At 36.9% G+C, this 26,461-nt stretch overlaps 1 protein-coding gene across 2 annotated transcripts in view; it reads left to right on the top strand.

Annotated features, from left to right (window-relative positions):
- Positions 1 to 26,461, top strand: part of GABRB1 (gamma-aminobutyric acid type A receptor subunit beta1) — a 386,438-nt gene that overhangs the window by 127,109 nt on the left and 232,868 nt on the right. For both annotated transcript variants that reach the window (XM_021701656.1, XM_021701657.1), the window contains exon 4: positions 2,646 to 2,866. In XM_021701656.1, the coding sequence (XP_021557331.1) occupies positions 2,646 to 2,866 (221 nt within the window). The remainder of the gene's footprint in view (positions 1 to 2,645; positions 2,867 to 26,461) is intronic.

The raw sequence follows: 26,461 nt of genomic DNA, 5'->3' as shown, positions 1-26,461 counted from the left end.
TTCATCTAAAACTAATGATGTAATGTATGGGGATTAACATAAGAATAAAAATAAAATAAGTAAAAAAAAAAGAAATATTTTGCACCGAATTACTTTTTCTTGCAAATAGGGTAATAAATTACTGTTTTAATTTCGAACCATGATGTGATTTTTAGCCAATATTTAGTGAAAACAGAGTAGGAGTTGTGTAGAGCAAAGGTCTCACTGCATGCGTACAGTTCTCTCTCCACAGGAAACAAAACAGTTTCCAGAAAAGGAAGAGAAAAGGTCTACACACATGCACACCCATGCACCCATGTACACGCGCTTACTTAAATCTATGCAGAGATTACTCGTGTGTACACTATTTTCTCCTTTTGACTCTCCATTGTTTACTTACCACAAACTCATATTTTCATTATAGTATTTATTATGAGTATTGTTCCGCCATGATAACCCTTTTACTTTACAAGAATAAGTTTTTCCCCATCACACGCCAAAGCTCTATTGAGAAAAAGGTGGAATAAGAATTTAGCCCCAGGGTCTCATTGTGAGGAAATCCTTTGTCCCACTTGTGAAGATCTGGAAGCTAATGACTATTGGGCATGAATCCTGAAACAGTGTATTCCGTTGCTGACTGTGCTGCTCACCGAGGCAAAGTTTACATTAACATGTCTGTGGCTAATTATTAATTTTCCTACATTGACTGAATTACAAATAAGAACTGGACACCAAGCCTTGCGATTGATTACAGACAATTGCTTATTTTCATTGTCAGTGGGGTATTTCTGCCTACGAGGTTTTTTTTCCCATAATCATCTCTTTAAAAATAGAAATGCTTATGAAAATGAATATGCACACTCAAAGTAATTTGGAAGCATGATATTAATCTTTAGATAGCAACAATTTTGAAGTTAATATATTTGTTTAGCATGTTACAGTTTCTAAGGAGGCTTCCCCATAATTTTCCCAAGTAATGTTTATAGTAAGCCAGTAAATGCTATTATTTTTATTTTAAAAATGAGCCATCTGAGATATAGAGGGTTAAGTTCATCGTGGCTACATAGCTGTACATGTGCTAGATCTTAGAATCAAGGTATTTTGAAATCTAAGGCCCAGAATCTGCCCAATTCATTTTTCTTCCAAAAAGGTGTTATGTTAAGAAATTGAAGACAATACAGTTGAGAATAGTAGCATTTGAGAAGGGAATTGTATGTAACACTGTGGATTTTCTTTTTTGTTAAATGTAGGTAAGGTGGAAGGAGCTTTTAGACCTTTAAGGTGTGTGTGATTAATATTGTGTGATTAATAGTGAAGAGCTAATGAACAAGAAAGGATGGCTTTGAATTATTGCACAGTGCCTTCTGAGTAAACAGTGTAAGTGTTCTTGAATATAATGGTTAAAGGACACTGGAACTCATTATCCAGAATGAATATTGTTTTATATTTTGGGATTTTTCAGAAATGCATATAGATCCATAAAGCATTCTAAATAAAGTACGGTTTGCCCAGATGTGAGGTATGATGTGGTTAGTTGTGTAGACAACAATAGCAGTACACAGACATTGTGCAGGAGTTCTGCAGTGTTTTCTTAACTGCTGCGAAAGCATTCACAGTCACTACTGATAAATAAATATCCTGTAAAAGAAAAAGTGAACTTTCTATTTTTATTACATTGGGACTCACATCTTAAAGACTATGATTTTACTGCTACCATTTTTTAATGGACAATTACACTTTGTATTACTAGAGCTCTTTGAAAACAGACAGCTAAAACTCAGATAATCATCATGGTTCCTCTCTAGTAGCTTGATTTATTTATTGAGCCCAAATCTTCCTGTCTCTCACTGCCAGGGGAAATCTGGGTGGAAAAAAAAAAAATGCAAAAGGACGTCCTTAGTGTTACCTTTTACAAGAGGTGAGGAAACAAACTCAAATACAAACCCATCTCTGAAGTCAAACCAGTTCTTAAAACAAAGCAGGCATGAGATAAGAGAGAAATAGTTGAGCAGTTCCACCACTGATTTCACTTCTCAGTGAAAATAAATATCTCCATCCAAACGTGCTTTATAAACTACTTTTTAGTACCAGTAGACAAGTTGTAATTTGCTAGAAAGATCCAGATAATGGTAATTGATGACCTCTATAAGGCAAAGAGCAGTATTCATTCAAAAGACATTTGCAGTTTGGAAAACACCTCCTTTCAAGTGCATCAATCTTTAGTTATTATTGAGTACACGTTTCCCCCCCCATAATAGTACCATAAATATAATATCCAGAGGTAGATTTTTGTGAACATGGATCTCTCAGCACAACTTTCCTTTATGACCTCACCCCATGACCATTAACTTAACTTCAAACCTCAAAATTCAATTAAATGGATTTTCCCTACATTGGAGTGAACACTTGTGCATGCCTTCAGTTATTGCTCTGGTACTTCTAACCTGTTGGTTGCCCTATACCTGGAGGTGCAGATTTCCATGTATTCAGGTGTAACTTCGGGGACAGCAGAACAGTGGTCTCTGGGAACATATGATACCACAGACTGTCACTTTCATGACGAAAGGCCTTTGATGATGATCGTGATGATGATGGTGATGATGATGATGATGATGATGATGATGATGATCAAATTTTTTGGGTTTTGTGTTTCATTTGTTTCACAGGATTATACACTCACCATGTATTTCCAGCAGTCTTGGAAAGACAAAAGGCTTTCTTATTCTGGAATCCCGCTAAACCTCACGTTAGACAACAGGGTAGCTGACCAACTGTGGGTGCCAGACACCTACTTTCTGAATGACAAGAAATCATTTGTGCATGGGGTTACGGTGAAAAATCGAATGATCCGACTGCATCCTGATGGAACGGTTCTCTACGGACTCCGGTAAATGACTTTGTGTTGCATGGTTCACTGTTACTGTTGTTCTTGTCGTTAGGTTTTATTTTTTACTTTTGGGAATGGGCAGTGGGAAGAGAAGCAAGTAGGAGAATATAGAGACACTTTCATCTCCATAACAAAATTAAATTAAAGACTGGAAAATCTCTTTTGGAATCATTGGAGTTAAACCTAGGCAATTTTGTTCATCAAAGGTAAGTGAATTATTTGCCCTGAACTTCCAATAATAAACAGAGTAATAAGAAAATGTATGTTTGCCAGATTTTATATCTAACTTATTGTAGAAGTTAAATCTTTTTTTAGCTGATTGCTTGATTATCTCAGAGCCACCCAGACCGAACTGAAATGTGTTCTAAGTACTTAATTATGAAAGAGAATTAGGAAACAATATCTTGAAGAAGTAGGAAAATAATTTTTGGTGACTTTGAGAAGATTCATAGTGTTTTCATTCCCTTAAATCCCTCTTTTAGTGTTTGCATTTAGGTATATGATCCATATTGAATTAATTTTTGTGTTTCATGTAAGGTAAGGGTTGAGGTTCAATTTTTTCCATATGAATATCCAGTTATATAATTTACTGAAAAGATTCTTCTTTTCCCACCAGATTGTGTTGATGCCTCTGACTGGATAAGTGGGGGTCTAGTTCTAGGCTCTACTCTGTTTCATTGTTCTTTTTGTCTATCCACAAGCAGTATCACACTATTTTAATTATAATAGCTATATGTTAAATCATAAAATAGTGTAAATCCTCCAACTTTGTACTTACTGTTTAAGATTGCTATGGATATTCTAGGCCTTGTGCTTCTTCCTATGACTTTTAGAATCAACTTGTTGATTTCCACCCAAAAAGTCTGCTGGAATTATAATTGATATTGCATTGACTCTGTAGATCAATTTGGGGAGAATGAATATCTTAAAATTATCTAATATTCTAATCCATGAATATGATATACCTTCATTTATTTAGGTTACCTTTAATTTATATCAAAATGTTTTGCACCGTAATGGGTTTTATTTTGTTTATTTGGCTTTTTATGTATCAAGTATAAAAGAGGTATGATACACCTGTAGTGGTCTATTATTAACCCTCATTTTGTTAATGGTTTATTAAAAATTTTAGAGCTATAATTCAAATCAGCTTCCCATTTTACCAAAGAAATACCTGAATTGTGGCATATTATTGTGGGATATGTAGAGTGGTGGTTCTTTAACCTTTGTTGTCACCTTTCATGATATCTTTGAGAAGCTGATGAGAGCTACATTCACAAACTCATATATGCGCCAAATTTTCCCATTAATTTAGGGTCTTCATAAGCCCCCTAAAACTCTTCACACACCATCCACACCAAGCTAAAACTCTAGACAAGGGATAAAATGCTACAGTTAATTTCTGTATATTCACGGATACCCAAAAACAATATGCAAGTGAAAAAAATTGCACTTTTTTCTGCACTAAGTTCTGCGCTAAAACTTCTGAATTTAACCCAGTGGTTGATTATTTAGTTGATCGTTCTGGACTTCATCTGCATAGTAAAACAGCATTAGTTGCAAAATAACATTTGTAATTTCTCCACTTTTTCAGTACCCCAAGAGCTTTCAATTGTAGTTTAAAATCTCTGACCTAAAAATCTCTCAGAAAAATGGTAAAATAAACCAACGATTCCCTTGAGTGTATTGATAGTTACTACTGACAAAATCTCCTAATCCAAGATCAATAGTGATCATCAGTGATGGTGCCTACACTGGAAATCAGTTGTAATTTTTTGTCACCTATGAAACTTCTACCAGATATAACCAAGGTGTAAAGGGACAAATTACTCTTCTAAAGTATTCTGGGAGAATAATTCCATAACCCAACATAGTAAGCTAATCAATTACATGTATAATCACTATATGTGATTAGGGAAGAATGTATAAAAAGTTGTTTTTGTTTAAAAGAAAAAGGAACCAGGTTTTTTATAGGCAAGAAAGTAGTTTGCATTCTCAGTTTACAGAGTCTCACTTCAGGCATTTCTCAAATTATTGGTAGCCTCTACCAATGGGAACTGATGGAAAGGGAGAAAAATATTTGAGAACCATGAAGTTGAACACACCTCATTGTAAACTGATAAAACTGAGGCACAAAACAGGAAGGACTTTTTCTAAGGGCACAACAAAGTAATGGCAGAATTGGGACTAAAATCCAGGTATCCTGATTCCCATACATGTGCTTTTCCTACCCCACTGCCTTTCATACACATTTAGAAGTCAACACCTCCTTCCAAGTTGTACAAGATTGCTTTCTCCTCTTTGGAGCCAACCCAGGCTTGGAGCCCCCCGACAGATCTCCCAAAGGTAAACACAAATCCTTCCTTTATTATGTGAACTCTGATCTCTTTTGGCACCAGCATTCTCCGTAAGAGCTTCACACCATTTCTGATATTTCTCTTTCTTTGTTTTCTTCCCTACCTCTTCCCCCCAAAGGTTTGTTTTTCTTTTCCTGGAGTTTATAAACATCCTGGAGAAACCATAAGATATAGCAAAGAAAACATGACATCTGGAGTCAAAGGACCAAAAATGGGCTCAAACTCCAACATTTCTGATTGTTTGACCTTGAACAAGTGACACAAATTTACTGAGTCTTAGTTCTAGCACCTGCAATAATGGATTAATAATCCCTGATACATAATTGGGAAATTCTTATGAAATAATGATTATGTTAATACATGGTTAATTCTAAATTATATTTTTCTAAGTCACTGTGCCTTATATAGCCTTATTAGGTGCTGGAAAAACTGCACATGGAGGGTGATTCTCTAATTCCCAGGGGCGTCAGTGACCAAAACAGAGATACAGTTGTCCAATTAAAAACAAAACAAAAAAACATTCAGGGATATCTGGGTGGCGGCTCAGTCGATTAAGCATCCAAGTCTTGGTTTAAGCTCAGGTCATGATCTCAGGGTCTTGAGATCAAGCCCCACATCAGGCTCTGCGCTAAGCGGGGAATCCACTTGAGATTCTTTCCCCTCCCTCTCCCTCCCCCTGTGCCCCTCCCCCTGCTCACACAGTGCTCCCTCTCTCTCTCTCTCTCAAAATAAATAATTTAAAAAAATTCAATGAGTGCCCAGTATATGCCATATAGTCACTGTTCTGGCCCTGGAAATAATTCCCCAGAAGCCTGATAGAAATTTGTCATTGTGGCAGAGGGAAACTGTGCAGTGACTGTGGGTCAGAAGACTTGAGGCTGAACTAGATTGTGCTCTTCAGTAAGCTATTTCCTCCTCTGGGCTTCAGATCCCTCAGACTTAAAGGGAAGAGATTGCATATAATTCTCCCTAAATTCCCTTCCAAATCTAACTTCCATTGCTTCTATGGTCCTATATATTCAGGCATGTTTATTTTAATTCTTCTGATATAACATTTCTTAGTCTTAGAAATGAGGATCTGCATTTTTTTTCTTTGTAATTGCCTTTTTAAGGGTAACTGCCATGTATTACTTCCTAAGCACATGTACTAGAAAGTCCTTATCATATAACATATGTATTGGCATATTTATAGCTGTACTTATTTTAGACATGGATAATGAGGAGAAAGAAATTCTTGCCTTATCCTTTTCCATAAGTCCAGCTAATAGTCATTATGAAATGAGGCCATACACTAACAGGTTGTTTTTAGCATTGATAGGATCAATGGGATTTTCTGAATGTAACTGAAAGCCCCTTCAACCAGGAATTCCATAATCACAAGACCATATCATTAAGCTAAATAACAGTGTTTCTATATTCAGACTCATTATGAGATGCTCAGACAATGGGTATGAAGCCACAGGAATAAAATTGGTGGTTTTCTATTTTTGTGAACTATGTCAGATCAGACTTGCCACACAAGGAAGGCCACACAATTGTGATAACGCTTTAAAAAAACAGAGTGGTGTCTGATGGGAGTCTAGTGCTTTTGGAGGAGCCAGGCTGCTGTGCGGCTGGTGCTCAGCAAATAGAGGAGACTCCATTCCTTATGTTTTTTGCTACCAGGTTACTGCTGCTGTGACAAAATGCATTGTACCAAGGAGCAGCGCCACACTCACTATTACTTCTTCCATTTTGCTCGAGATCTACATAAAAGATGTCTGTGATGTGCTGTAAGATGTGGCAGGAGACTGGAACTTACATCTGTGTCCCTTGACCGCTCCACCCTGCTCCTTTCAAAACACATAATGGCACTTCTTTCCTTACTCAAACGTGGAGACTGAACAACCAAATTCCTCAGCGCCATGGCATCAAAGCCTTAAACTTCGGTCTTTCCTCCCCTCCATTTAGCTCTGAGGATGATTTTCTCCTCTTTCGAAGGCCAATCTCTCCACATATGCATTTAATTTTCTTGCTGCACACTCTTTTCTTGCTGCACGCTCATAAAAGAATGGAAGATCCTCCATTCTTTTAGCAAATCTTCAGTCTTCCCTCCCCACTGGCTCCTTCCCCTTGGTTTTGTCCTCAAACACCAGTCCTCTCACATCTTACATCTTTGGTTTCCTCTGCTCTCTCACCATTTACTGCCCAGTCTCCAAAACCGTGGCCCCACCCATGCTACTTTCCTGAAACAACTCTCCAAAATTACCAGCACTGTTGCTGGTTCTCAATCTATACTCTTGGGTTCTCTGAATGATTTAAGAGTGGTGACTGACCTGGACTTCAGGATTTCCAAGACTTGGAGCAGTTTTTTCATTATTGCTGTTCTTCTGGTCTTTTTGCTCTTCCCTCATTGGTTCCTCTCTGGCCTCTAATGGTGAATTAGCGGGATTCCTTGAGGTTTGACCAACTCACTAAGGTGACAGCTTAAATATCTAAAATCCCAAATTATTGAGTTCAGAAAAATATTTGTAATTGCTTACTGAGCATCTGTATCTGGACGCCCACCTGGCCAGATCCTCCTGACATGACCCTTGTTTCCTATTATCTGTTTTTTTTTCTAAAACCAGATTCTCCTCCTTATACATCTGCTAACAAAAATCGTCATCCTCCAAGTCAATAGGAATAAACTTGCAGGCAGTTTTGACTCCACATCTCTTTTGTTCTGAGATCCAATCTATTGCTTCTGCTCTGCTGTATCTCAGCCACGTCCATTTACAAACCATTTCCATCATCTAAATTAACATCCTCACTATCTGTCACTTCCTGGCCAATCTCCTATCTCAATTTTTCTTGTTCTTATCACTGCCATCTTATTTTTCCTATAGGTCGTGTCAGATCATATCACTCCTACAGGAAAAAAAAATGTCTCCAAAGTCCCCATAAAATCATATTTTTCTTCTTCTGTCTGTAATCTAAAACCTCTGTATGTGACCAAAACAACTTTCCCATATCATCACCCATTTCCTTCCTCTATGAAGCCTAAACTTTTATAAAACAACTTACCTGTTTCTCTAAACACATTCAGGGCATTTCAAACTCAAGTATGACCCAAATATATGACCCAAATAGATCATATTTATACTAAAAAACTATATGCAATTTATCTGAAATTCAAATTTAACTGGGCATCCTGTACTTTATCTGACAACCTCAGAGTCCTGCTGAAATGCTCTCCCTTCTCTATCCCCAAACTCTCTTTCCCTCACTCCACCACTGTCTTCCACCTTACTCCTTTTTCTTAAAAACCTCTCTGAAATTCCACTTTATCCATGAGGACTTTCACAATCTTTTTAACCAAATAAAAACTCTCTGATTTGATACCTTATTTTGCTTTAATCTCATGTAGGCCCATGAGATTTGTAACACTCTTTTGATGTTATATCTTTCTGTCTCTTACTTAGGGTTATTTTCCTGTGATACCAACAAGACTGTATATCTGCTGAAAATGTGCTCTGTATTTCCTTAACCTTTGATCCTCTCTCTCAAACCAAATAAATGTTTGAAAAATTGAAATGAAAATTTGTTGGATGCAATCACCTGACTCACAATCGTTGTCAGCTGCAACATTTCCTATATCTAAATGATGGCTCTTAACCAAAGAGCAATTATCACTATTAATCACCAGATGTGTTCTGCCTCTTGTCCAAACATGATGCAGCTGGCTGCAAACACTGATTCTCTCCAAGGTCTGACCCTGTGGATGCTGAAAGACGGTGTTTATCTTTCCTGAAAATGGCAGGCATGGAATGACTGAATCTGGGAGCGTATTTAGTGGAATACTTAACCTTCTTAAAACTGCCCTTCCTTTTGCCTTTCCCTCCTAACCCTTGCCTTGGCTTTTCTTTCCACGATTCACAATGCTTCTTTCCTGCATCTTCTACCAAAGGTGAGCTTGGGGCCAGGTGGTTTTGAGGAGTTAGGTGAGAATGGGGAGTGGAATGAATAGTGAAAGTTCATTTGGCCCACTACTGGCTCAGATTGGACCTTGTAAGTATGTTGAATGTTATGTGGGCTTGTGTGCACATATCGTAAACACATAACAGAATAAATAATAAATATCACAGCATTTAATATTGATGGCAATTATATCAAGGAATTTAGCCAATACCAAAGTATATAAATAACTACAACTATACTATGCATGAGTGCTATACTAATATCCAAGTATATAAATGTGCTAACTAATACCCAACTATATAAATAATTGAGACTATACTATGCTAAGGGCTCTACCTCTATTGTCATATTTGATCTTTACCACAACACTATGAATTATGTACTATTATTATGCTATATACCAACACCAAGAGAATCTAAAGTAACTTTTCTTGCCTCATAATTTATTGTCAAGGTCAAACAGGTCAAACAGGTACACACATTTCATTTGCTTCGTAAGTCATATTCTCCACTTCTAGCAAGAGATACAAAATGCCTTCCTGTCTCTGTTTGTGATGTGAAGATTGATGAGCAGATTCAGGCATTGACAACTTGATCTATCCATTATAATAATGTTGTTAATTTTTATGTAATTGTATTAGTTTGCTGAGACTGCTGTAACAAAGTACCACAAAATGGGTGCCAACAGAAATTTGTAGTCTCCCAATTCTGGAGTCAACAAGATTGGTTCCTCCTGAGGGCTATGAGGTAAGGATTGGTTCTAGGCCTCTCTTCTTAGCATGACTGGCTTTTCCCTGTGTCTCTTCATATCGCCTTCTTTCTATGTGTATCTCTGTGTCCTCTTTTAAAAAGGACACTGGTCATATTGGATTAGGGCTTCCATAATGATCCCACTTTAAATTGATTACCTCCATAAAGACCCTACCTTCAATAAGGTCACACTCTGAGGTATTGGATGTTAGGACTTCAACAGATGAATTCAGGGGGACACAACTCAGCCCGTGACAATTTTAGCAGTCTCTGATAGTCTTTGCCCAAACTGATTTAGAAATTGCAAAATGGTGATATTCTATCATTCTTTCTTTATTTATTAACTAGCTTATTCTCTAAGCAAGAACTTTCCCTCATCGACTATTGGGTAATCCTGAAATAAAGTTGTTGCAGTGAAGATGGCATAAATGCTTGATTGTTTCCCTTTATTTAGCAGTTTTCAAAATAGCTAGTCGTTTCCCTAGAATCTCCCAAATGTGACCACTGAGGTTTGGCATTTTGTTGTTTTCTTGTGTGTGTATCCTTATGAAGTCACGGGTTGAAATAGGTATGCCTATTCCAGTCCCCTGCAGCTGTTTTTACTTTCAGTCCTCACGTTGTCTTGTCTTTGGCCACTGGAACCCCCTTTAAGTTTGCTCCTGAGTTGTTTCAACATGACCTCAGCAGTCATTGAGCTCCCTTGTCTTCTGATACATCACCTTACACAGTTTGTATTGATATTTCTGATTCAAATTTAAAATTACAGGGCTTTTATTCAACTTCTTTGATTTTACGTTTGTTTCTTTCATCTTCTTTAAAAATAATTTAAAAATATTTTTAAAAAGAAAGATACATTATACAGCCACCCTAAAAATAAACAAACAAACAAAACAAAACAAACAAACAAAACAAAACAAACAAAAAATTAAAAACTCCAACCTGGTATTATGGGGAGTGTTATCATATTTTAGCAGACAACTTCTGGGAACTCAAACAAACATTTGTTCAATAAATGAATGGATAGCTATCTTTAAAAAAAAAGGCTAAATGAAAATGTTCCACATAAAATGTAGTTACATAAACCTTAATAAAAAGAAAGTACCAGGAAAAAAATTGATTCCTAATGTATTAACATGATTATTTATTTAGTTTATCCTGTTATATATATAATATATATGCATACGTATATGTATATATATGTTTTTAAATAAAAATACCAACATTATTGTTACTAATGATGGCATTACCAAAAACAGGTTAAAATTTCTTCACAGTGATTTTGCCTTTAGGGTATATCCTATTAGGGACATAGAGTAGAATTACTGTTTTTAAAGTTACATTTTAAACTTCAGTGCCTTACTATATGGTTAAGCTTCCACTTAAAGAAGTGCATTTGGCTTTTGGTTTGGATTTTTTAAATTTGATTGCATTCTGTTTCATAAATATATAAAACATTTACATGGTTCTAAAGTCAAACAATGAAACAAAAGAAGTCTTACTTTCACTGTGCTCCTGACTCCCATTTTCTTCCCCAGGAACATTTTAATTTGCTTTAAGATTTTCCTTCTAATGTAACAGACATGCACACATAGTGACCACCTTGGCTGGAAGGTAGCACAGTATACCCACTACTCTGTATCTTGGGAAGCGATTTTACAAAGCCACCATAATGTTGAAAGCCAATTTTAATCCAACTCTCCTCATTTCCGCCTGCATTCTTAACCCCTGCACAGAACAAAGCACACAGAGAAGCTTTTCTCTGTGCTGTTTAAGCTTGTCTTTCCCTGCAGATTATTGCTGGGAAGACAGTCACCTCTGTCTGATGCTTTCATTGCTCACGATTATAGAAATGAAAATAATTGGAGAGGGTACACAGCATAAATGGGAATAGCTCTGCCAAGTGTGTGAGCTTTAGAAAATGTACATAACTTTGTCAAGTTTTCTAACACATGCAAATGCCTCCAAATTCCAAAGAGAAGCTTCTGAATTTCAGGTTTCAGAAATGAATCTAATGTTAACCGGAAACCTGTGGCCTAAGAGGGATTTTGAGAACTCCCCTACCATATTTGCTTACCTAGCTTGACTCTGAATCGATTTTTTGATGTTCTTGACAGTGTCTGACCGTGGGTTGTGCATGAGAATAAAATCAATGACTACATTTATTGAATATAAAAGAAAAACAGAGTTTCCCACTATTCTTTGGAGGATCATCTCATCTTGCCTTGGTCTTCATGATGAAGCAAAGTAAAAAGTAAAGGCAATTATTTTGATAATAGTGGTCCAGGAAAAAAAAGAAAAAACCCAAAACCCACCACTATGGATTTTTAAAGCAGTTTGGGGTCCTAAAGATTTCACATTAGCTCTCTACATTGATAGTACACCCTGAAAAAAATTACTTCTCTCTCCTACGGACTTTCTGTATAGAAGCAGTCATGATTACATTCCGGAGTCCCGGGCAGATCACACAGGGCTTCCTGTGAGATATGCTGGGCAAAGATACTGTGGAGTTGATTGTAGAGAATAAATATGTGGGCTGATGCAGTGTTTGCAGAGGAAGGTTGGATGATATTGACAAATGCATCCTGTTAAGAGAAAGAAACTTCTTACTTCAAATGGAAGAGAGACAAAACAGGCCATGCATAAAGAATAGGGAGCTCACTCTATTAGGAAGAATGCCTGGAGCCTCTCTTTAACAATTCCCACCAAAGAGCATAGTATTGCTATTCCCCACACACTGTAGTTGCCTTATATTTTAGAGTTTCATCAGTGGCATACCGAGAAAGCTATTTGAAACGTTCCTCAGTAAAAGGGCTGCTATTTTTGCTGTTCAAAGTTTTTATTTTTATTTTTAATGTTCTTTATTCATCTATCTAGATATGAAAAAATTTTTATGATTCAATATTTGTTAGAGTCTCTTTTTTGATAAGTATGGCATTGTGACTAATTCAGGTACTAAAAGACCAATTTAAATAATTATGCAATTACTATAACAATTGTGTGGCCACGTGATCTGTGGATGTGTCATTATTATTAAACCTCCTTAATTAAATTAATGTAGAAGATTGGGCGCCTGGGTGGCTCAGTTGGTTAAGCGACTGCCTTCGGCTCAGGTCACGATCTGGAGTCCCTGGATCGAGTCCCGCATCGGGCTCCCTGCTCAGCAGGGAGTCTGCTTCTCCCTCTGACCCTCCCCCCTCTCATGTGCTTGCTCTCTCTCATTCTCTGTCTCTCAAATAAATAAATAAAATCTTTAAAAAAATAAAAAAATAAATTAATGTAGAAGATTAAGTAAAAACTGTGACCATAAATTATCTAAAAAAAATATATATACATCTCCTGAAATCCTTAACCTTGATTGAGTCTCTCATGGAGTAATACTCTCAGGAAAGAAGAAAAGAACGAGAGAAAAACATGTAAGAAGGAGAAAGAAGGAAAGATGGAGGGATGGAAGGCAGGCAGGAGGAAAGGCAAGAAGGCAGGGAGGCAGGGAGAGAGGGAGGGAGGGAGGAAGGAAGGAAACAAAAAAGAAAAGGAAAACCAAATATCTTAAAGCTGTGACATATTTTTTAGATACTAGTTATAATATGACAAACAACACCACTTCCAAGAAGATGCATTAGGTTTGACAACCATTGGTGAAATTTTTAAAAGTAATCTCCAGGACCCTCAGCTGATTCCATTAAACCATCATTTCCAGCTTCAGTATTTTAGTACCACTTCCAGGATATTTGCCACAACTGCATATCATCCAAAATTATTGACTCATTTTTTGCTTATATATGTATGTATATATATTTTTTTAAAGGAAACTTTTATTACTTCTGTATGTGGAAAACTATTACTTTAAAAAATAGACATTAAAATGCATCTAAGCTAGGGATTTTATTAAAATATAAAAATGCCTAACCACATTCCACCTACAGTGATCTTTCCTCGTTGGATAGAACTGAAATAACAATATTACTTATCTTGTGGGGTATTACTAAGGTTAAGTAAGTTAATACGGTAAAGGACTTACAACATTCTCTGATACATAGTAAGGGCCTGATGAGCACTGACTTACCTTGTTTAAAACTTGTGGTGTATGCACACGTAGATAACAAACACATGTTGTAGACATGCCAATGGTCATCATCAAAATAAAGGCCTAAATTTTCTTTACTAATCTTTCAGGCACCAAGTGAAAGCTAGCCTCCCTTTCAGTGTCTGTGTCTCAGATTGTGAAATGGCCATCCCAGAAGCCACCAGCTGGCTATGCTGCAATTCAGCTTCTCATTTTGAATACCAAAGGGAAGCCGGAGTATGTTTCTCAAACCTAAAATTCCACCTTGGTTTGTCTATCACAAGTAATACTAAGCCTGATATGTCACTTCTTATATTTCAGTATTATGATACTATAACTTTCCAGATGTGGAGTGACCAATGTAATGGATTATGGTGCTTATAGATCATGCAGCATTCCATACCATAACGGAAGCAGTAGTCTATTCTAGACCAGAATAGAAATGTCATGGAGAACTTCTGGAAGTAGCCATATGCCATTAAACTGCAATAGAAAACATTCTGTTTAAGGCTTTATCTCTTAGGAAGATATTAACTTATTTTTTACACCAACATCAGTAATCTCACTGGTGTGAATATATTGTACCTATTTGCAGTAAACCTAATATTGCCCAATTACATCTAAAAGAAGCAATGGAACCATGAATGCAATATTTACTAGAATTAATGCCTCATCCTTCAGAGTGTCAAACCACAAAACACATTTTGGGGAAAAAATGTTTTCCTACATAGCCCACGTCTGCCTCCTGTTTGGAAATAGTACTGTTAATCCAAGTAGAGCATGCTTTGTCCTTTCCAGGACATAAAAGTTATATTAAAGAAGTAGCTCTTTGTCCAATGAATTGATCCTCACTTTTTATATCTTTTAGGAAAACTTTAGGTTTATCTTTCCTAAGCCTTGTTTTCTTCTTTTTAATAAAGACAAGGATAGAGCTGTGGGGGCAAAGCCAACCTATAATGAAACCACAAAGAGCTGGAGCCCATAGAGCTTCCTGATCCATTTCCTTCTAATTGCAAAGCAGTGGTAGACACTTCAATAACAATAACAATAAATAATGTAAATACAGTTTTTATTTTTTGTTAAATCCTCACATTCTTACCCCTGTTTTTGGAAGAAATTTGCTTAAAGCAGAATTCTCTGTTCTTCCTAAACATCAGAGGATTACTGAAGATGGATAAATGTATTGCTCTAGAATCCAAACAACTGATTGCTTTGAAAATCTGGGTCATTATACTTTGATAACTAAAGTGAAATCCTAAAGATTCATGAGTGCTGCTTAAGGTGCCATGACCATATATACATAATTTGAATTTTTCTACCTTCTCAATTAAAGAGTGGACAATACCAGGAAAAAGGAACTTCATCTCTTCAAGAATATTTTATTCTCAAGCATGACAGGCTCAGGTCCCAGGGCCTGCCAGCATTTCAACGTTTTGTGAAAATATATGAGACATGAAAAGCAAAGCTTAATGGCTTCAAAATAGAAAACTGTGAGATCAAAATTAGAATTATTGATTAAATGCCTCCAAATATAACATTACATCTGCAAGTCACTTGCAGATTAAAAAAATCATAAAATTCAAAATTATAAAAGTTATTTTTAATATTATATTACCTTTGCTTAGGAATGCCTTAGGCCAAATGCTCATAAAGACCAAATTCAGGCTTTTTTTACTTTGGGATTTTTACCAGTTCTCTTACATCTCTTCTTTTTCTATTCTGCAGCCCACCAGCAGATTTGTTTCAATAAAGCGCCATTGCATCACACTGTTCTCTTGCTGAGGAACCTATTAATTCCCAATCACCTACCACATCAAGTCAAAACTTTTCTCCAGACATTCATGACACTTCACAATTAGATCGACCCTTGTTACACAGCCTCATTTAAGATTTTGTCCAACCATGAAGGCTTACACTGCAAGTGTGGGTTTCTTTTTACTTTCCTTAATTACTAGACTGATTCTCATCTCCTAGCCTCTGTCAGTGTTTCCTCTTCTTTTTAACGAATCAATGAAAATTCTTTTCCTTTCTTTTTATCAGTGCATTGCTCAGCGTCCAAGACCCAATTTAGAGATCACCTCTTTCCCAAAAGTCTTCTCTAGCTACATTAAACCTCATAGGTCTCCCTCCCCATAGTTATACAGAAGTTGGAACCACTTTCAAAGATAGCACTTCATTATGAAATGTCTTCCCCAGTTAACTATTGTTTACTATGTTAGTCTCATCTCCACAAACACTGTAGCATCTTTTGAGAATAGAGTCTATTTTTCATACTTCTTTTCCCATAATGCATACCACAGTCAGCACATACTGAGCAAATGATGCACTTACCACTTTGCTTATTACTTTTAAACCTCAATCTTGCTTTTAACTATATCTCCCTGACTATGGCTCTTATGCAGTCAGATTAGTCAAGAAGGGTTGGGATCTCCTGCCAAAGTGGAGCTTAGCCTTAGATAAGAGCATGAGCAATTCATTTATTGTAATAGGAGAGAAAGCGGAGTTATGGGTACAGACTCAAATAGTAGCTCAAAGTGGTGGTAGGATTTAATCATCACAGTGACTTCTTAAGATGGGTGTTCCCATTTTCTCCCATTTAAAATGAGGAAACTGAGGCATCAACAAGTTAAAAAACTTATTTAAGATCATGTAGCTGGAAAGTAACTGAGCCAGAATTTGAAATCAAGCAATCTGATTTCCTGGCCTAAATGCTTAACCACTATTCTATAGGAATACAGGGTTTATCACAATGTCAGGTCTTGACTGGATTATTTTTCTCAGTCCTGGATTACACATCCTGAGAACAACATTGACAGTCCAGAGAAACACAGCTGATATGGCAAAGGACAGGGTACTCTGTCCCTATGCAGATAGTAAATCTCTAAAGAATCTCTGAAGATTAACACTCTTAGATCTTTTTATCTTTAGAGCCACAGATGAGAGGCTATGATAGTTGCTTGAGTTTCAAGAGAGAGAGCATGAGCTGGGGGCTGGTGGGGGGGTAGAGGGAGAAGCAGACTCACCACTGAGCAGGGACCCCAACTGGGGCTCAATCCCAGGACCCCGAGATCATGACCTGAGCCAAAAGAGACGCTTAACTGACTCAGCCACCCAAGTGCTCCTTCCTCTATGTTGCTTTTAACAGAAGATCAACATGTGAAGTTTTCAAGGAATATGTCAGTTCCATTTGTCTGATTTTGTGAGCCTGATGTGAAGAAGGTGTACTATAAACATTTGTCCTACATTTAAAAATGGAATTAATGCCTTCTTACTAGTATCTCTCGAGAGGTAGGTAGGCTGGTGGAAAGGAAAGAACTTAAGCTTTAAAATCAGAAAAGAAAGCCCCACCATTTACTGGTTGCCTGTCTCGGGGTCACTTTCTCAATCTCGCTGAACCTCAGTTTCTTATCCACTTAATGTCTGTAGTGATATCCATCTTTCAGGTTTTTATAAGAACTAATGTTTGTAAAGTGAAAAGAAAAACATTTCTTGCTTGTTTTTGTTTTTCTCTTTCCCTTCTCTCACACTGGCCTTTCTATTACAAGCAATGTTTGGACAAAGCTTGGATGTGTACAAATACATGTCAAAGATGCTGCAAATAGGATTCCAGCCCTGAGTGTGAGGTTGATTAAGTGGATTATTAGGTGCATTGTAACTCCACATTATTATGAAACTAACAGAAACATTAATCACAGAGATTAAAAGCATGGATGTTGGAGGCAGACAGTCCTTGGATGTAATCATATAATTCTCCAGTATGTCAGCTATATGACCTTGGACGTGTCAATTAACCTGTCTATGCAACAGTTTCTTTAATAGCATCATAATAGTGCCAATGGGTTATGATTGTTGAGATAATTAAATGAGAAATGTGTCTCAAATGCATAGCAATGTACCTGTCATATAGTAAGCACTCAATAAATGGTAGCTATTCCTATTCTTAGGGCCTGCTCTGTGGGTTAAGCCTATCTCTTTAAAGCGTTGTTCCACTTCCTTGGGAGGTGCCGCTGCTTTCAAGATTAAATGGAAGGCTCTTTCATGACCCTTACCAAATCATTTGGATTACTTTTGATGATATCTGTTCCTAACCTTTTAGAATCTCTGTAGGTTTGTTCAAACTGGACAAAGAAGAGGAATTTCATTCTTCTCTATGCTCTTAGATTTTTGATTGGATTAGTGGGGCCAGAAAAGAACGAAGCCATTATCTTGGTGCAGGCACCTCTGTGATTGCTCATTACTTTCAAGTGTTATGTACTTTCATCTTTTGTGTCACAGGATAATTCTGTACCAAGGAAACTATATGTGCTGAAAATATAGAGTCCTTTTTATTCACTCCATATAAAAAAGGTCACTGAAGAATGCCGTTTTTAAGAAAAGATGAAGAGTGTCTGAAGATCAGCCTCCACTGTGTCTTTCGGTTGGAATTCACGTGCCAAATGAGATGCCAAGAGATTTGGTTTCTGCTAAGAATCTTAATAAAATTAGGGACTACAGTTGTGTGTAGCATTTATGGTTTACTACAGAGAAAATACAGTATAATGAGTTTCTTTGTTACAGCTTCGACTTTCATCTTCTGTTTTTATCTCTATCTTTATTGTGAAGAAATTTAAAATGTTACTACTTCACACCTGTGAGAATCATGGGCCGTACCCTTAAGTCATTTACTTTGTCCAAAATGGATGTTTCACTTTTTTCCGATGTCTGAGAAGAGTCAAAAGGAAAGAATAGCAAAATAATGAGCCTATATGGTATATCCTAAAGAAAACTAATGTCCAGTTGGACTGGTGTGGTGCTACCAGGGCCATCTCTGCAATACCCGAGGGTCTGAAATGGTGCTGGAGAAATCTTTTGCCCATGACCTTCAGCAGCTGCAAGAGCAAATTCAAGAAGAGCCACCTAAATGTTCACTGCTCTGTGCACCGAGTCTATTCCCTGGTCATCTTCCCTTTTCCTCCTTCTGTTGGGAGAATCAAGCATTGGCGTTGGGATCAAACAAGCTTACACTCTGAATCATAATGCATCCACTAGGACTTTGGGATTAGTCCATTTAGACAAGATCATGAATTTAAGTTAAAGTTTGGAATTTAAGAGGATATTAGTCCTCTGCTATAAGCCAGAGCCACTGATGAGCATCTGGAACACAGCAAAGGCACGTTCCCTCCCTGTTATATATCCTGTATTTTCCCTCTACTCCAAATGTTGTAGAAACAGAGTGGAAACTCCTCTTTGTTTTAGCAGAGCTTTAGGAACAAAATCACAGGAATCACAGGCTAACAAAAGGCAATGTGACTGCTTCTGGAAACAGAATACCAGGCCAAGTCAACTAGTATGCCAGGCCAATGTCAGAGGTAATTCTAATTATCTGGGCCTCTGAGGTGACCGTGCCCCCGCTACTGCATTGTGCCTATTTTCCAGTGCTGGGAGGGCATTAGGCCCCACACTTAGAAGTAAGACACAAGGTTTAGCCTGGCCTTGCCACAAGCTAGGTGATCAGCTAGGTGTCCTTGGGCAATATTCTCAAATTATAAATCTCAGTTTTCTCCTTTGAAATGCAGAAAGTAAAAGTAGTAGCTATTTGGGGCATCTGGGTGGCTTAGACAGTTAAGCATCTGAGTCTTGATTTCGGCTCAGGTCATGATCTCGGGGTCCTGGAATCCATCCTTGCGTCAGGCTCCCCCTGGTTGTCTCCCTCTGCCCCTTCCCCTGCGCGCTCTCTCTCTCTCAAATAGATAAATAAATCTTAAAAAAAAAAATAGTAGCTACTTCATAGAGTTTTTCTGACAATTAAAGGTGAAAATGCATGTAAAACAGTATAGAGCCTAGCACATTAGTAAAGATTCAAAAAAAAGGATTGCCATTTTTATTAGCTGGCTTATTATTTCCATCCTAAGATTCTTCAGTAGAAATGAAAGATTAGGTTTAACCATTCGCTTATCAATTAGCTCATGCCTTCATACTTCACTACAGATACTGTTGAGAAATCACTACACACAAGGTACTGTTCTAAGTGCTGTTATAACAAAACCTTTCAAGATTATTAAACAAAAAGAAAAGAAAGCTGCTGCCATTTGGAAAAGAGTGAAGCCTCTTCTTTCTAGTGTCTGCTCTGTCCATCACGTGGGAGCAGAGGACACATGTTCCTGGCGACAAAACCACCTCTCGTCAATGCAGAAAATGAATAGAAACTCTAATCCTGGCACTAACATTCCAATGCTCTGAGCTCTCTTCTCATCCCCCTGCAGCAGTTTATTCTTTCTTGCGAGTTCAGGTGGCAGGAAAGAATGGCCAACATATACATTTTTTTTTAAGATTTTATTTATTTATTTGACAGAGAGATAGAGAGCACAAGTAGGCAGAGAGAGAGGGAGAAGCAGACTCTCCACTGAGCAGGGAGCCCAACGCGGGGCTCAATCCCAGGACCCCGGGATCATGACCTAAGCTGAAGGCAGCTGCTTAACTGACTGAGCCACCCAGGCGCCCCGGCCAACATATATTTTAAAAGTGTGCTCTTTGCACAAATGCACACAGCAATAGCCCTGTAGCGCAGGCATCAGCCACGATCTCTTTTTCTGTCTAAAAGCTCCTCATGCAAAGAAGGAGACTCCCTGATAGAGAAAATGTTCAAGGACTCATGTAATCACAGAAGCCACTCACCTAGCTGGAGAGACGTATTCCAGCAAAATCTGCTCCAAAGTGAATTTGTACTGTGCGTGCTATGTTTTCCCATTGACTGACTTAGCTAGAATTGTTCATTCTTTGGATGTAGTTAAGAGTTACATTAAAATTGAAGCAACACATTAAGATGTTATATGTTTGAATGGAGAAAAATATTTTTGATAAGATAACATTAATGTTAAAATAGTGATAAAAGGTACTCACCTCACAAGGCAAAAATAATATCAAGTACTCTATAAAAGATAATCATTTGCCTCCTAATGCTTTTCATACCATTCCTATTTAGAGAAAGCAAACCCCTAGACAGTTATTTGGCTGCTTTCTAAAATTCTCTTTGAATCAACTTAGCATTTGTAAATGTGCAGTTAAATGTATTTACCCTTTTGGGATTTCTCTTCACTTGAACTTTCTGGTTTCTCTCTAAGTATCTTACTAAGTCCTGTATAGTTTTGGATGGGAGCTAATGACTATTACAATAATAACAGCTACTATTTATCAAGTGATATTAACTGCCAAGCACAACTGTAATTTTATTTAATACTTCCAACAGTTCCAGGAGGCAATATTATACTTTCTCTTGTAACAAATGAGGAAACTAGAGTTTAGAGAGGTTAGATAACTTACCCGTGGTCACTTTACTATGAAGCCCATGAACTTTGTCAGAATAGTATCTAATTAAACTTGAGTTCGTTCCATCCAAGACCCCCAGATAACCTCCTAGAATTAAGCCAACTTCATTTATTTGATCAGCTGATCCAGAATGACTTGCCAACAATGTTCACGGTACAGGTTCACGGTGTGCTTAGAATCTTATTTCTTTTCCAATCTCAGCAGGGATGATGACAGTGAAAAAACAAAACTTACAAAAAGTAAATCATCTGAGCAAACAAAACAAAACAAACATTTAGTCAATAAATTAAGGGAAATATTAAACTTTTCCCCAATACTGGCTATTTCCACATCAAAAGATAATAGGCACTTCCTCGATATCTAAAAGTCAAAGATTGTGCTAAGCGAAAGAAGTCAGTCAGAAAAAGACAAATACCACATGATTTCACTCATACATGAAATTTAAGAAACAAAACAGAAAAAAAGAGAGACAGAGAAGCAAACCATAAAACAGATTCTTAACTATAGAGAACAAACTGAGGGTTGATGGAAGGAGGTGGGTGGGGCATGGGTTAAATGGGTGATGGGTATTAAGGAGGGCTCTTGAGCACTGGGTGTTTTATGTAAGTGAAGAATCACTAAATTCTACGCCTGAAACTAAAAAAAAAAAAAAAAAGTCACAGATAATTTACCTTTTATCTAAAGGTAAATTAATTAACTGACATAGTGTTTAACCTAGGATTTTGGTTTTTTTCAGAAAGTTAATACCGTCATTAGCCTGAATAAGAATCTGAGTAAGTCAGGGTGAAATGATAATGAATGCCTCCAAATTTTATATAGTCTGTATTTGAAATGCTAAATTTGGTCTGGTTTCAGACCTAAGGATTTTACCCACATCAGTGGTGTGTTACTTTATTTATTTTTATTATTATTATTTTTTACGTTAGCTTTCTTTTTAATTTTATGAAGAATTTTAAAATATTGAGAAACAGTATTCCTTTAGCTTCTGGATATACACACATTTATATTTTAAAGTTATACAAATGATGTTTGAATGTAATTTATCTTTGTCTAGAAAAGTCTAAAGTTAGTCTGCATCTCTAGTCCCTTCACGAATATGACAAGAGCCTCTGCTTTAACTATCCTCTGCACTTCTTCCAATTTTTATTGTCAAGAATTTTAATTACAGCTTATTTTTGAGTGCACAAACTTATTGTTATTTCTTTGGTATTTTAAGAATCAATACTCACTGGCATTTACCAGCAGGAATTAATAATTTTAGTTGTTATTCATTCTTCTTTCTTTCACTCCCCAACTTCCTTTTCATTTTATTTTCCTTCTTGCTGGAATGTAAGCAGCAAGAATCTGGTTCATACATTAGAAAATGTTTTTATTTCATCTGGGTCCTAAGTGTTAGATTCTGGGTATAAAATTCAACTTTTAAAGATATTTTTACTCAGCAGTTTGGAGGTTCATTTCCACTGTCTTTTGAATTACGTTACTAATTTCTTTCAATTATACTTTAGAATTTCTCTCTGTCATTAATCTTATACTTGGTTTGACTATTATGTCCTTTGGTGTGGGTTTTTGTTTTTGTTTTTGGTCATTTTCTCTTTTTTAGCATTCCGGGCTATTTTGTTCAAATTGAAGACATATATTCTATTATTTCTGGTAAGTTCTCAATTACCATATCTTCAGATATTAATCTATCACCATCCTCCATATTCTCTCCTTCTATAGTTCCTATTATGCTTATGTTAGAGCTCTACATCTATTCTATTCATGTTACTTAATATTTTTTATAATTTTAATATTTTATATTGAGTTCTGGGGCATTTACTCAACTTCATTTTTTTATTCAACAATTCAGGCTTCAATTGTGTCCAATATACTGCTTGGTTCATCATTTGGTACTTTAATTTCAATAAGCATATATTTTTTTAAAGATTTTATTTATTTATTTATTTGACAAAGAGAGACACAGCAAGAGAGGGAACACAAGCAGGGGGAGTGGGAGAGAGAGAAGCAGGCTTCCTGCTGAGCAGGGAGCCCAATGTGGGATTCGATCCCACCACGGACCCTGGGACCATGACCTGAGCTGAAGGCAGAAGCTTAATGACTGAGCCACACAGGTGCCCCCCACCATATTTTTAATTTCCATGTTTCCTAATGGATTTTTAAATAAAAACCTAAATAATTTATTATTTTATTTATGCCTTTTACTCTTTAACTATTTAGGAATATTAATTATATGTAAACTGAAGTTCTTTCACATTGCAGTAGAACATAGTGGCTGAGAATATGAACACTGGACTTGGATGCGTAAGTTTTAATTCTGGCTCCATAACTTCCTACCTTCCTGTTCTTGAGTAGTTACTTGCTATCCCTGTCTTGCAGTTTCCTCACCCATAAGAAGGGGAAAATAACAGTATCTATCTCGCAGGGTTTTTAGAACAACAATGAGACATATATGTAAAGCATTTAGTATAATGCTTGATACCTAATTAGTGTTCATGAATAGCTGCTCTTATGGTTGTTATTATTATGATTATAATTACTATTTGCCCAAGTGTAAGATTTCATAGTATTTGTTTTCTTTGTATATTTGGTAAATTTTGCTTACCATCTCATCTTCCTGGGAGATTACTCCTGCAAGCATCCTGGGTTTTAATGACCTCACAGTAAGGCTGGCTTGTGAAAGCTTCAGCCCCAAGCTTATAGAGGAAAGTGATTATACCCATATAGTCAGACTACTTACTTCAGGGTTCTGACCGTGATAGTATGGCCAATGTCCCAGCCTCTTTCTCACTAGTAGTTTGAGCCCCCATACTTGCTCAGACCCTATGACTAGAGGCACTGATAACTTTGCCCCCCAAAGTGCTTGATCTTGTGTTAGTGGCTAAAAAGACTTTTTCATGGGAACATGTGAGAAATTATCTTGGATATCACAGAAAATTGCCAGGGAGATTTCTGGAATACGTTTTTTTGTTCATTTTCTGTTTTTGTTCTTTTTTTTCTTTTTGGAGGGGAATCATAATCAGGTATGCTATCGATTCCTATTAATGAAATACTTTTTAAACTCCAGGATGATATGATGCAGGAAAGCGTAAGTAGAGAGTTATGGTTTCACACTATAGAAAATAAAGCATGACATTCAGGTTTTTCACATAAAGAATCAGAAATATTTTCTAATGTTTTTAATTGATAAACCAAATATCCTGTGGAATCTCATGCTTACCAACTGGTAATAACCATGTTATAGAGTTCCCTTCTTTTAAAAAAGAAGACATTTGCTTCTTATGTGGGGGAACATTATTTGACTCAGAAGATAAAATCTTATTTCACGGCATAGCTATTAGACGTAATGTGGAATTTTGTTTAATTCTCTGGTCCTTGTTTGTTAACTTTTAATGTTGTACTTTGTACATAATACAAAAGTTGACACAAAAAATTTAAGTTGTTTCTTTTCAGACACATTCCCTGACCAGATTCATTTTTTTAAGATTGTATTTATTCATTTGAGAGAGAGAGAGCACAAGCAGGGGAGAGGGAGAGGGAGAAGCAGGCTCCCCACTGAGCTGGGAGCCTGACATGGAACTGGATCCCAGGACCCTGGGATCATGACCTGAGCCGAAGGCAGACGCTTAACCAACTGAGCCACCCAGGCGGCCCCCTTGACCAGATTTAAATCAGGAATAGGGGTTGATTAAGTAATGATGATTAAAGCAAAGTAAATATGTGGCTTTAATTTTGTAAAATAATATGTAATTTTATGTTTATGAAAGGACTCCTTTGCTAGTGCAATAGCAGTGTAGACTTTAGGTTGACAGTTCAGAGATTTTTACATACTGTTTTTAGAAGTTAAACCTCAACCCATAAAGCAGGCCAGATACATCTAGGATTCTTTGCCATGTCTGAAGTTACTCTTATACCAATTATTTATTTATTCATTTATTCAGGCACTTCCTTTTGCTGTGAATATTACAGGCCTCCTGTGTACTGATTTTCCTCTCATGTGGACCAACCCTACCATTGCTAGTAGATATATTAGCTTATTCGTCAAAGCTCAGGTTATATCTGTGATTGTAGTTCAGTGGAGTGGTTCATTTAAGGTACCAAACACATGGTGTTGGTATTAAAGAGGTGAAGTAATGTCAATCATATGCTTCTATGACATCTCTATGACCCTCAAGCATTTTGGAAATATCTGCGGTGGTGAGAAAGCCGCTAATATTAAAGAGAATGGTACCAACAGATATAAACTGGCATAGTATCAGCTCTTCCATCTTATTGTATATAATTGATTTAGCACATTTCTTTTTAAGCTTCGTTCTCCTTTCTTGATTCATATTTGGTAATTCTGTGAATGATGTAAGATAACCAACACCTTTCTCTCTGTCTTCTGGATCTATGATCTGCTACTCCTCTAAAAGCATGACCTACCGTTCATTTCTTCAATGGAACCCCCATCTTTCCTCATTCTACCAAACTTGGGAAATGAAGTGCCATATAAATATCTTCCTTTTTCCCAGTTGCTGCCCGCAAACAATTAAATCACGCTCCTCTTTCTCTGTCTATACCACCCTCTTCCAACCCCCACTTGTGTTGCTTTGCATTCCTATGAGTTCATAGCTACTTTCTCATACAACTCACATAACTCAGTTCTGTTTTTGTTTTTGTTTTTCATTCTATTCCATCTCCACTCCAATGCATTCTATATCCAAATAGATAATACTGTGGACCACTTCACTTCTCAGTTGACTGACCTCCAGCATCATTCTTATCAAAAAAAAAAAAAAAGAAAGAAAGAAAGAAAGAAAAGAAAAGAAAAAAAAAAAAGCCAGACAGTCTGTACTTGATCTCTCTGCTTTTTTACTTTAATCTCTTCACCGCATCCTCCACAAGCCCTCAACTGAAGGTTCTGCCCTAAAAGTTACTCCAGTTCTTCCCAATTCACCCACATGAGACTCTTGTTCTGTCAGGATTCCATCGTTGGCTACTATAATGTGGTTCCTCGCCACACTTTAAAACCTTCCATCCTCTCTAGAAAGCTTGTGGCCACCCTTGGTTTCTCTAATAATTGTTTCCGTTTGTGGACACCAGAACAACATTGGAGAAAACCACTCTTTACAATCCATTCTCTGTATAACCCCCCCACCACTTTACCAGCCAACCTTTCAGTCATTAGTCATCTTAGAACTA

Source organism: Neomonachus schauinslandi, chromosome 2, assembly GCF_002201575.2.
Source record: "Neomonachus schauinslandi chromosome 2, ASM220157v2, whole genome shotgun sequence".
Taxonomy (NCBI): domain Eukaryota; kingdom Metazoa; phylum Chordata; class Mammalia; order Carnivora; family Phocidae; genus Neomonachus; species Neomonachus schauinslandi.
The sequence above is the reverse complement of the archived record's forward strand: the minus strand, read 5'-3'. Positions and strand labels throughout refer to the sequence as shown.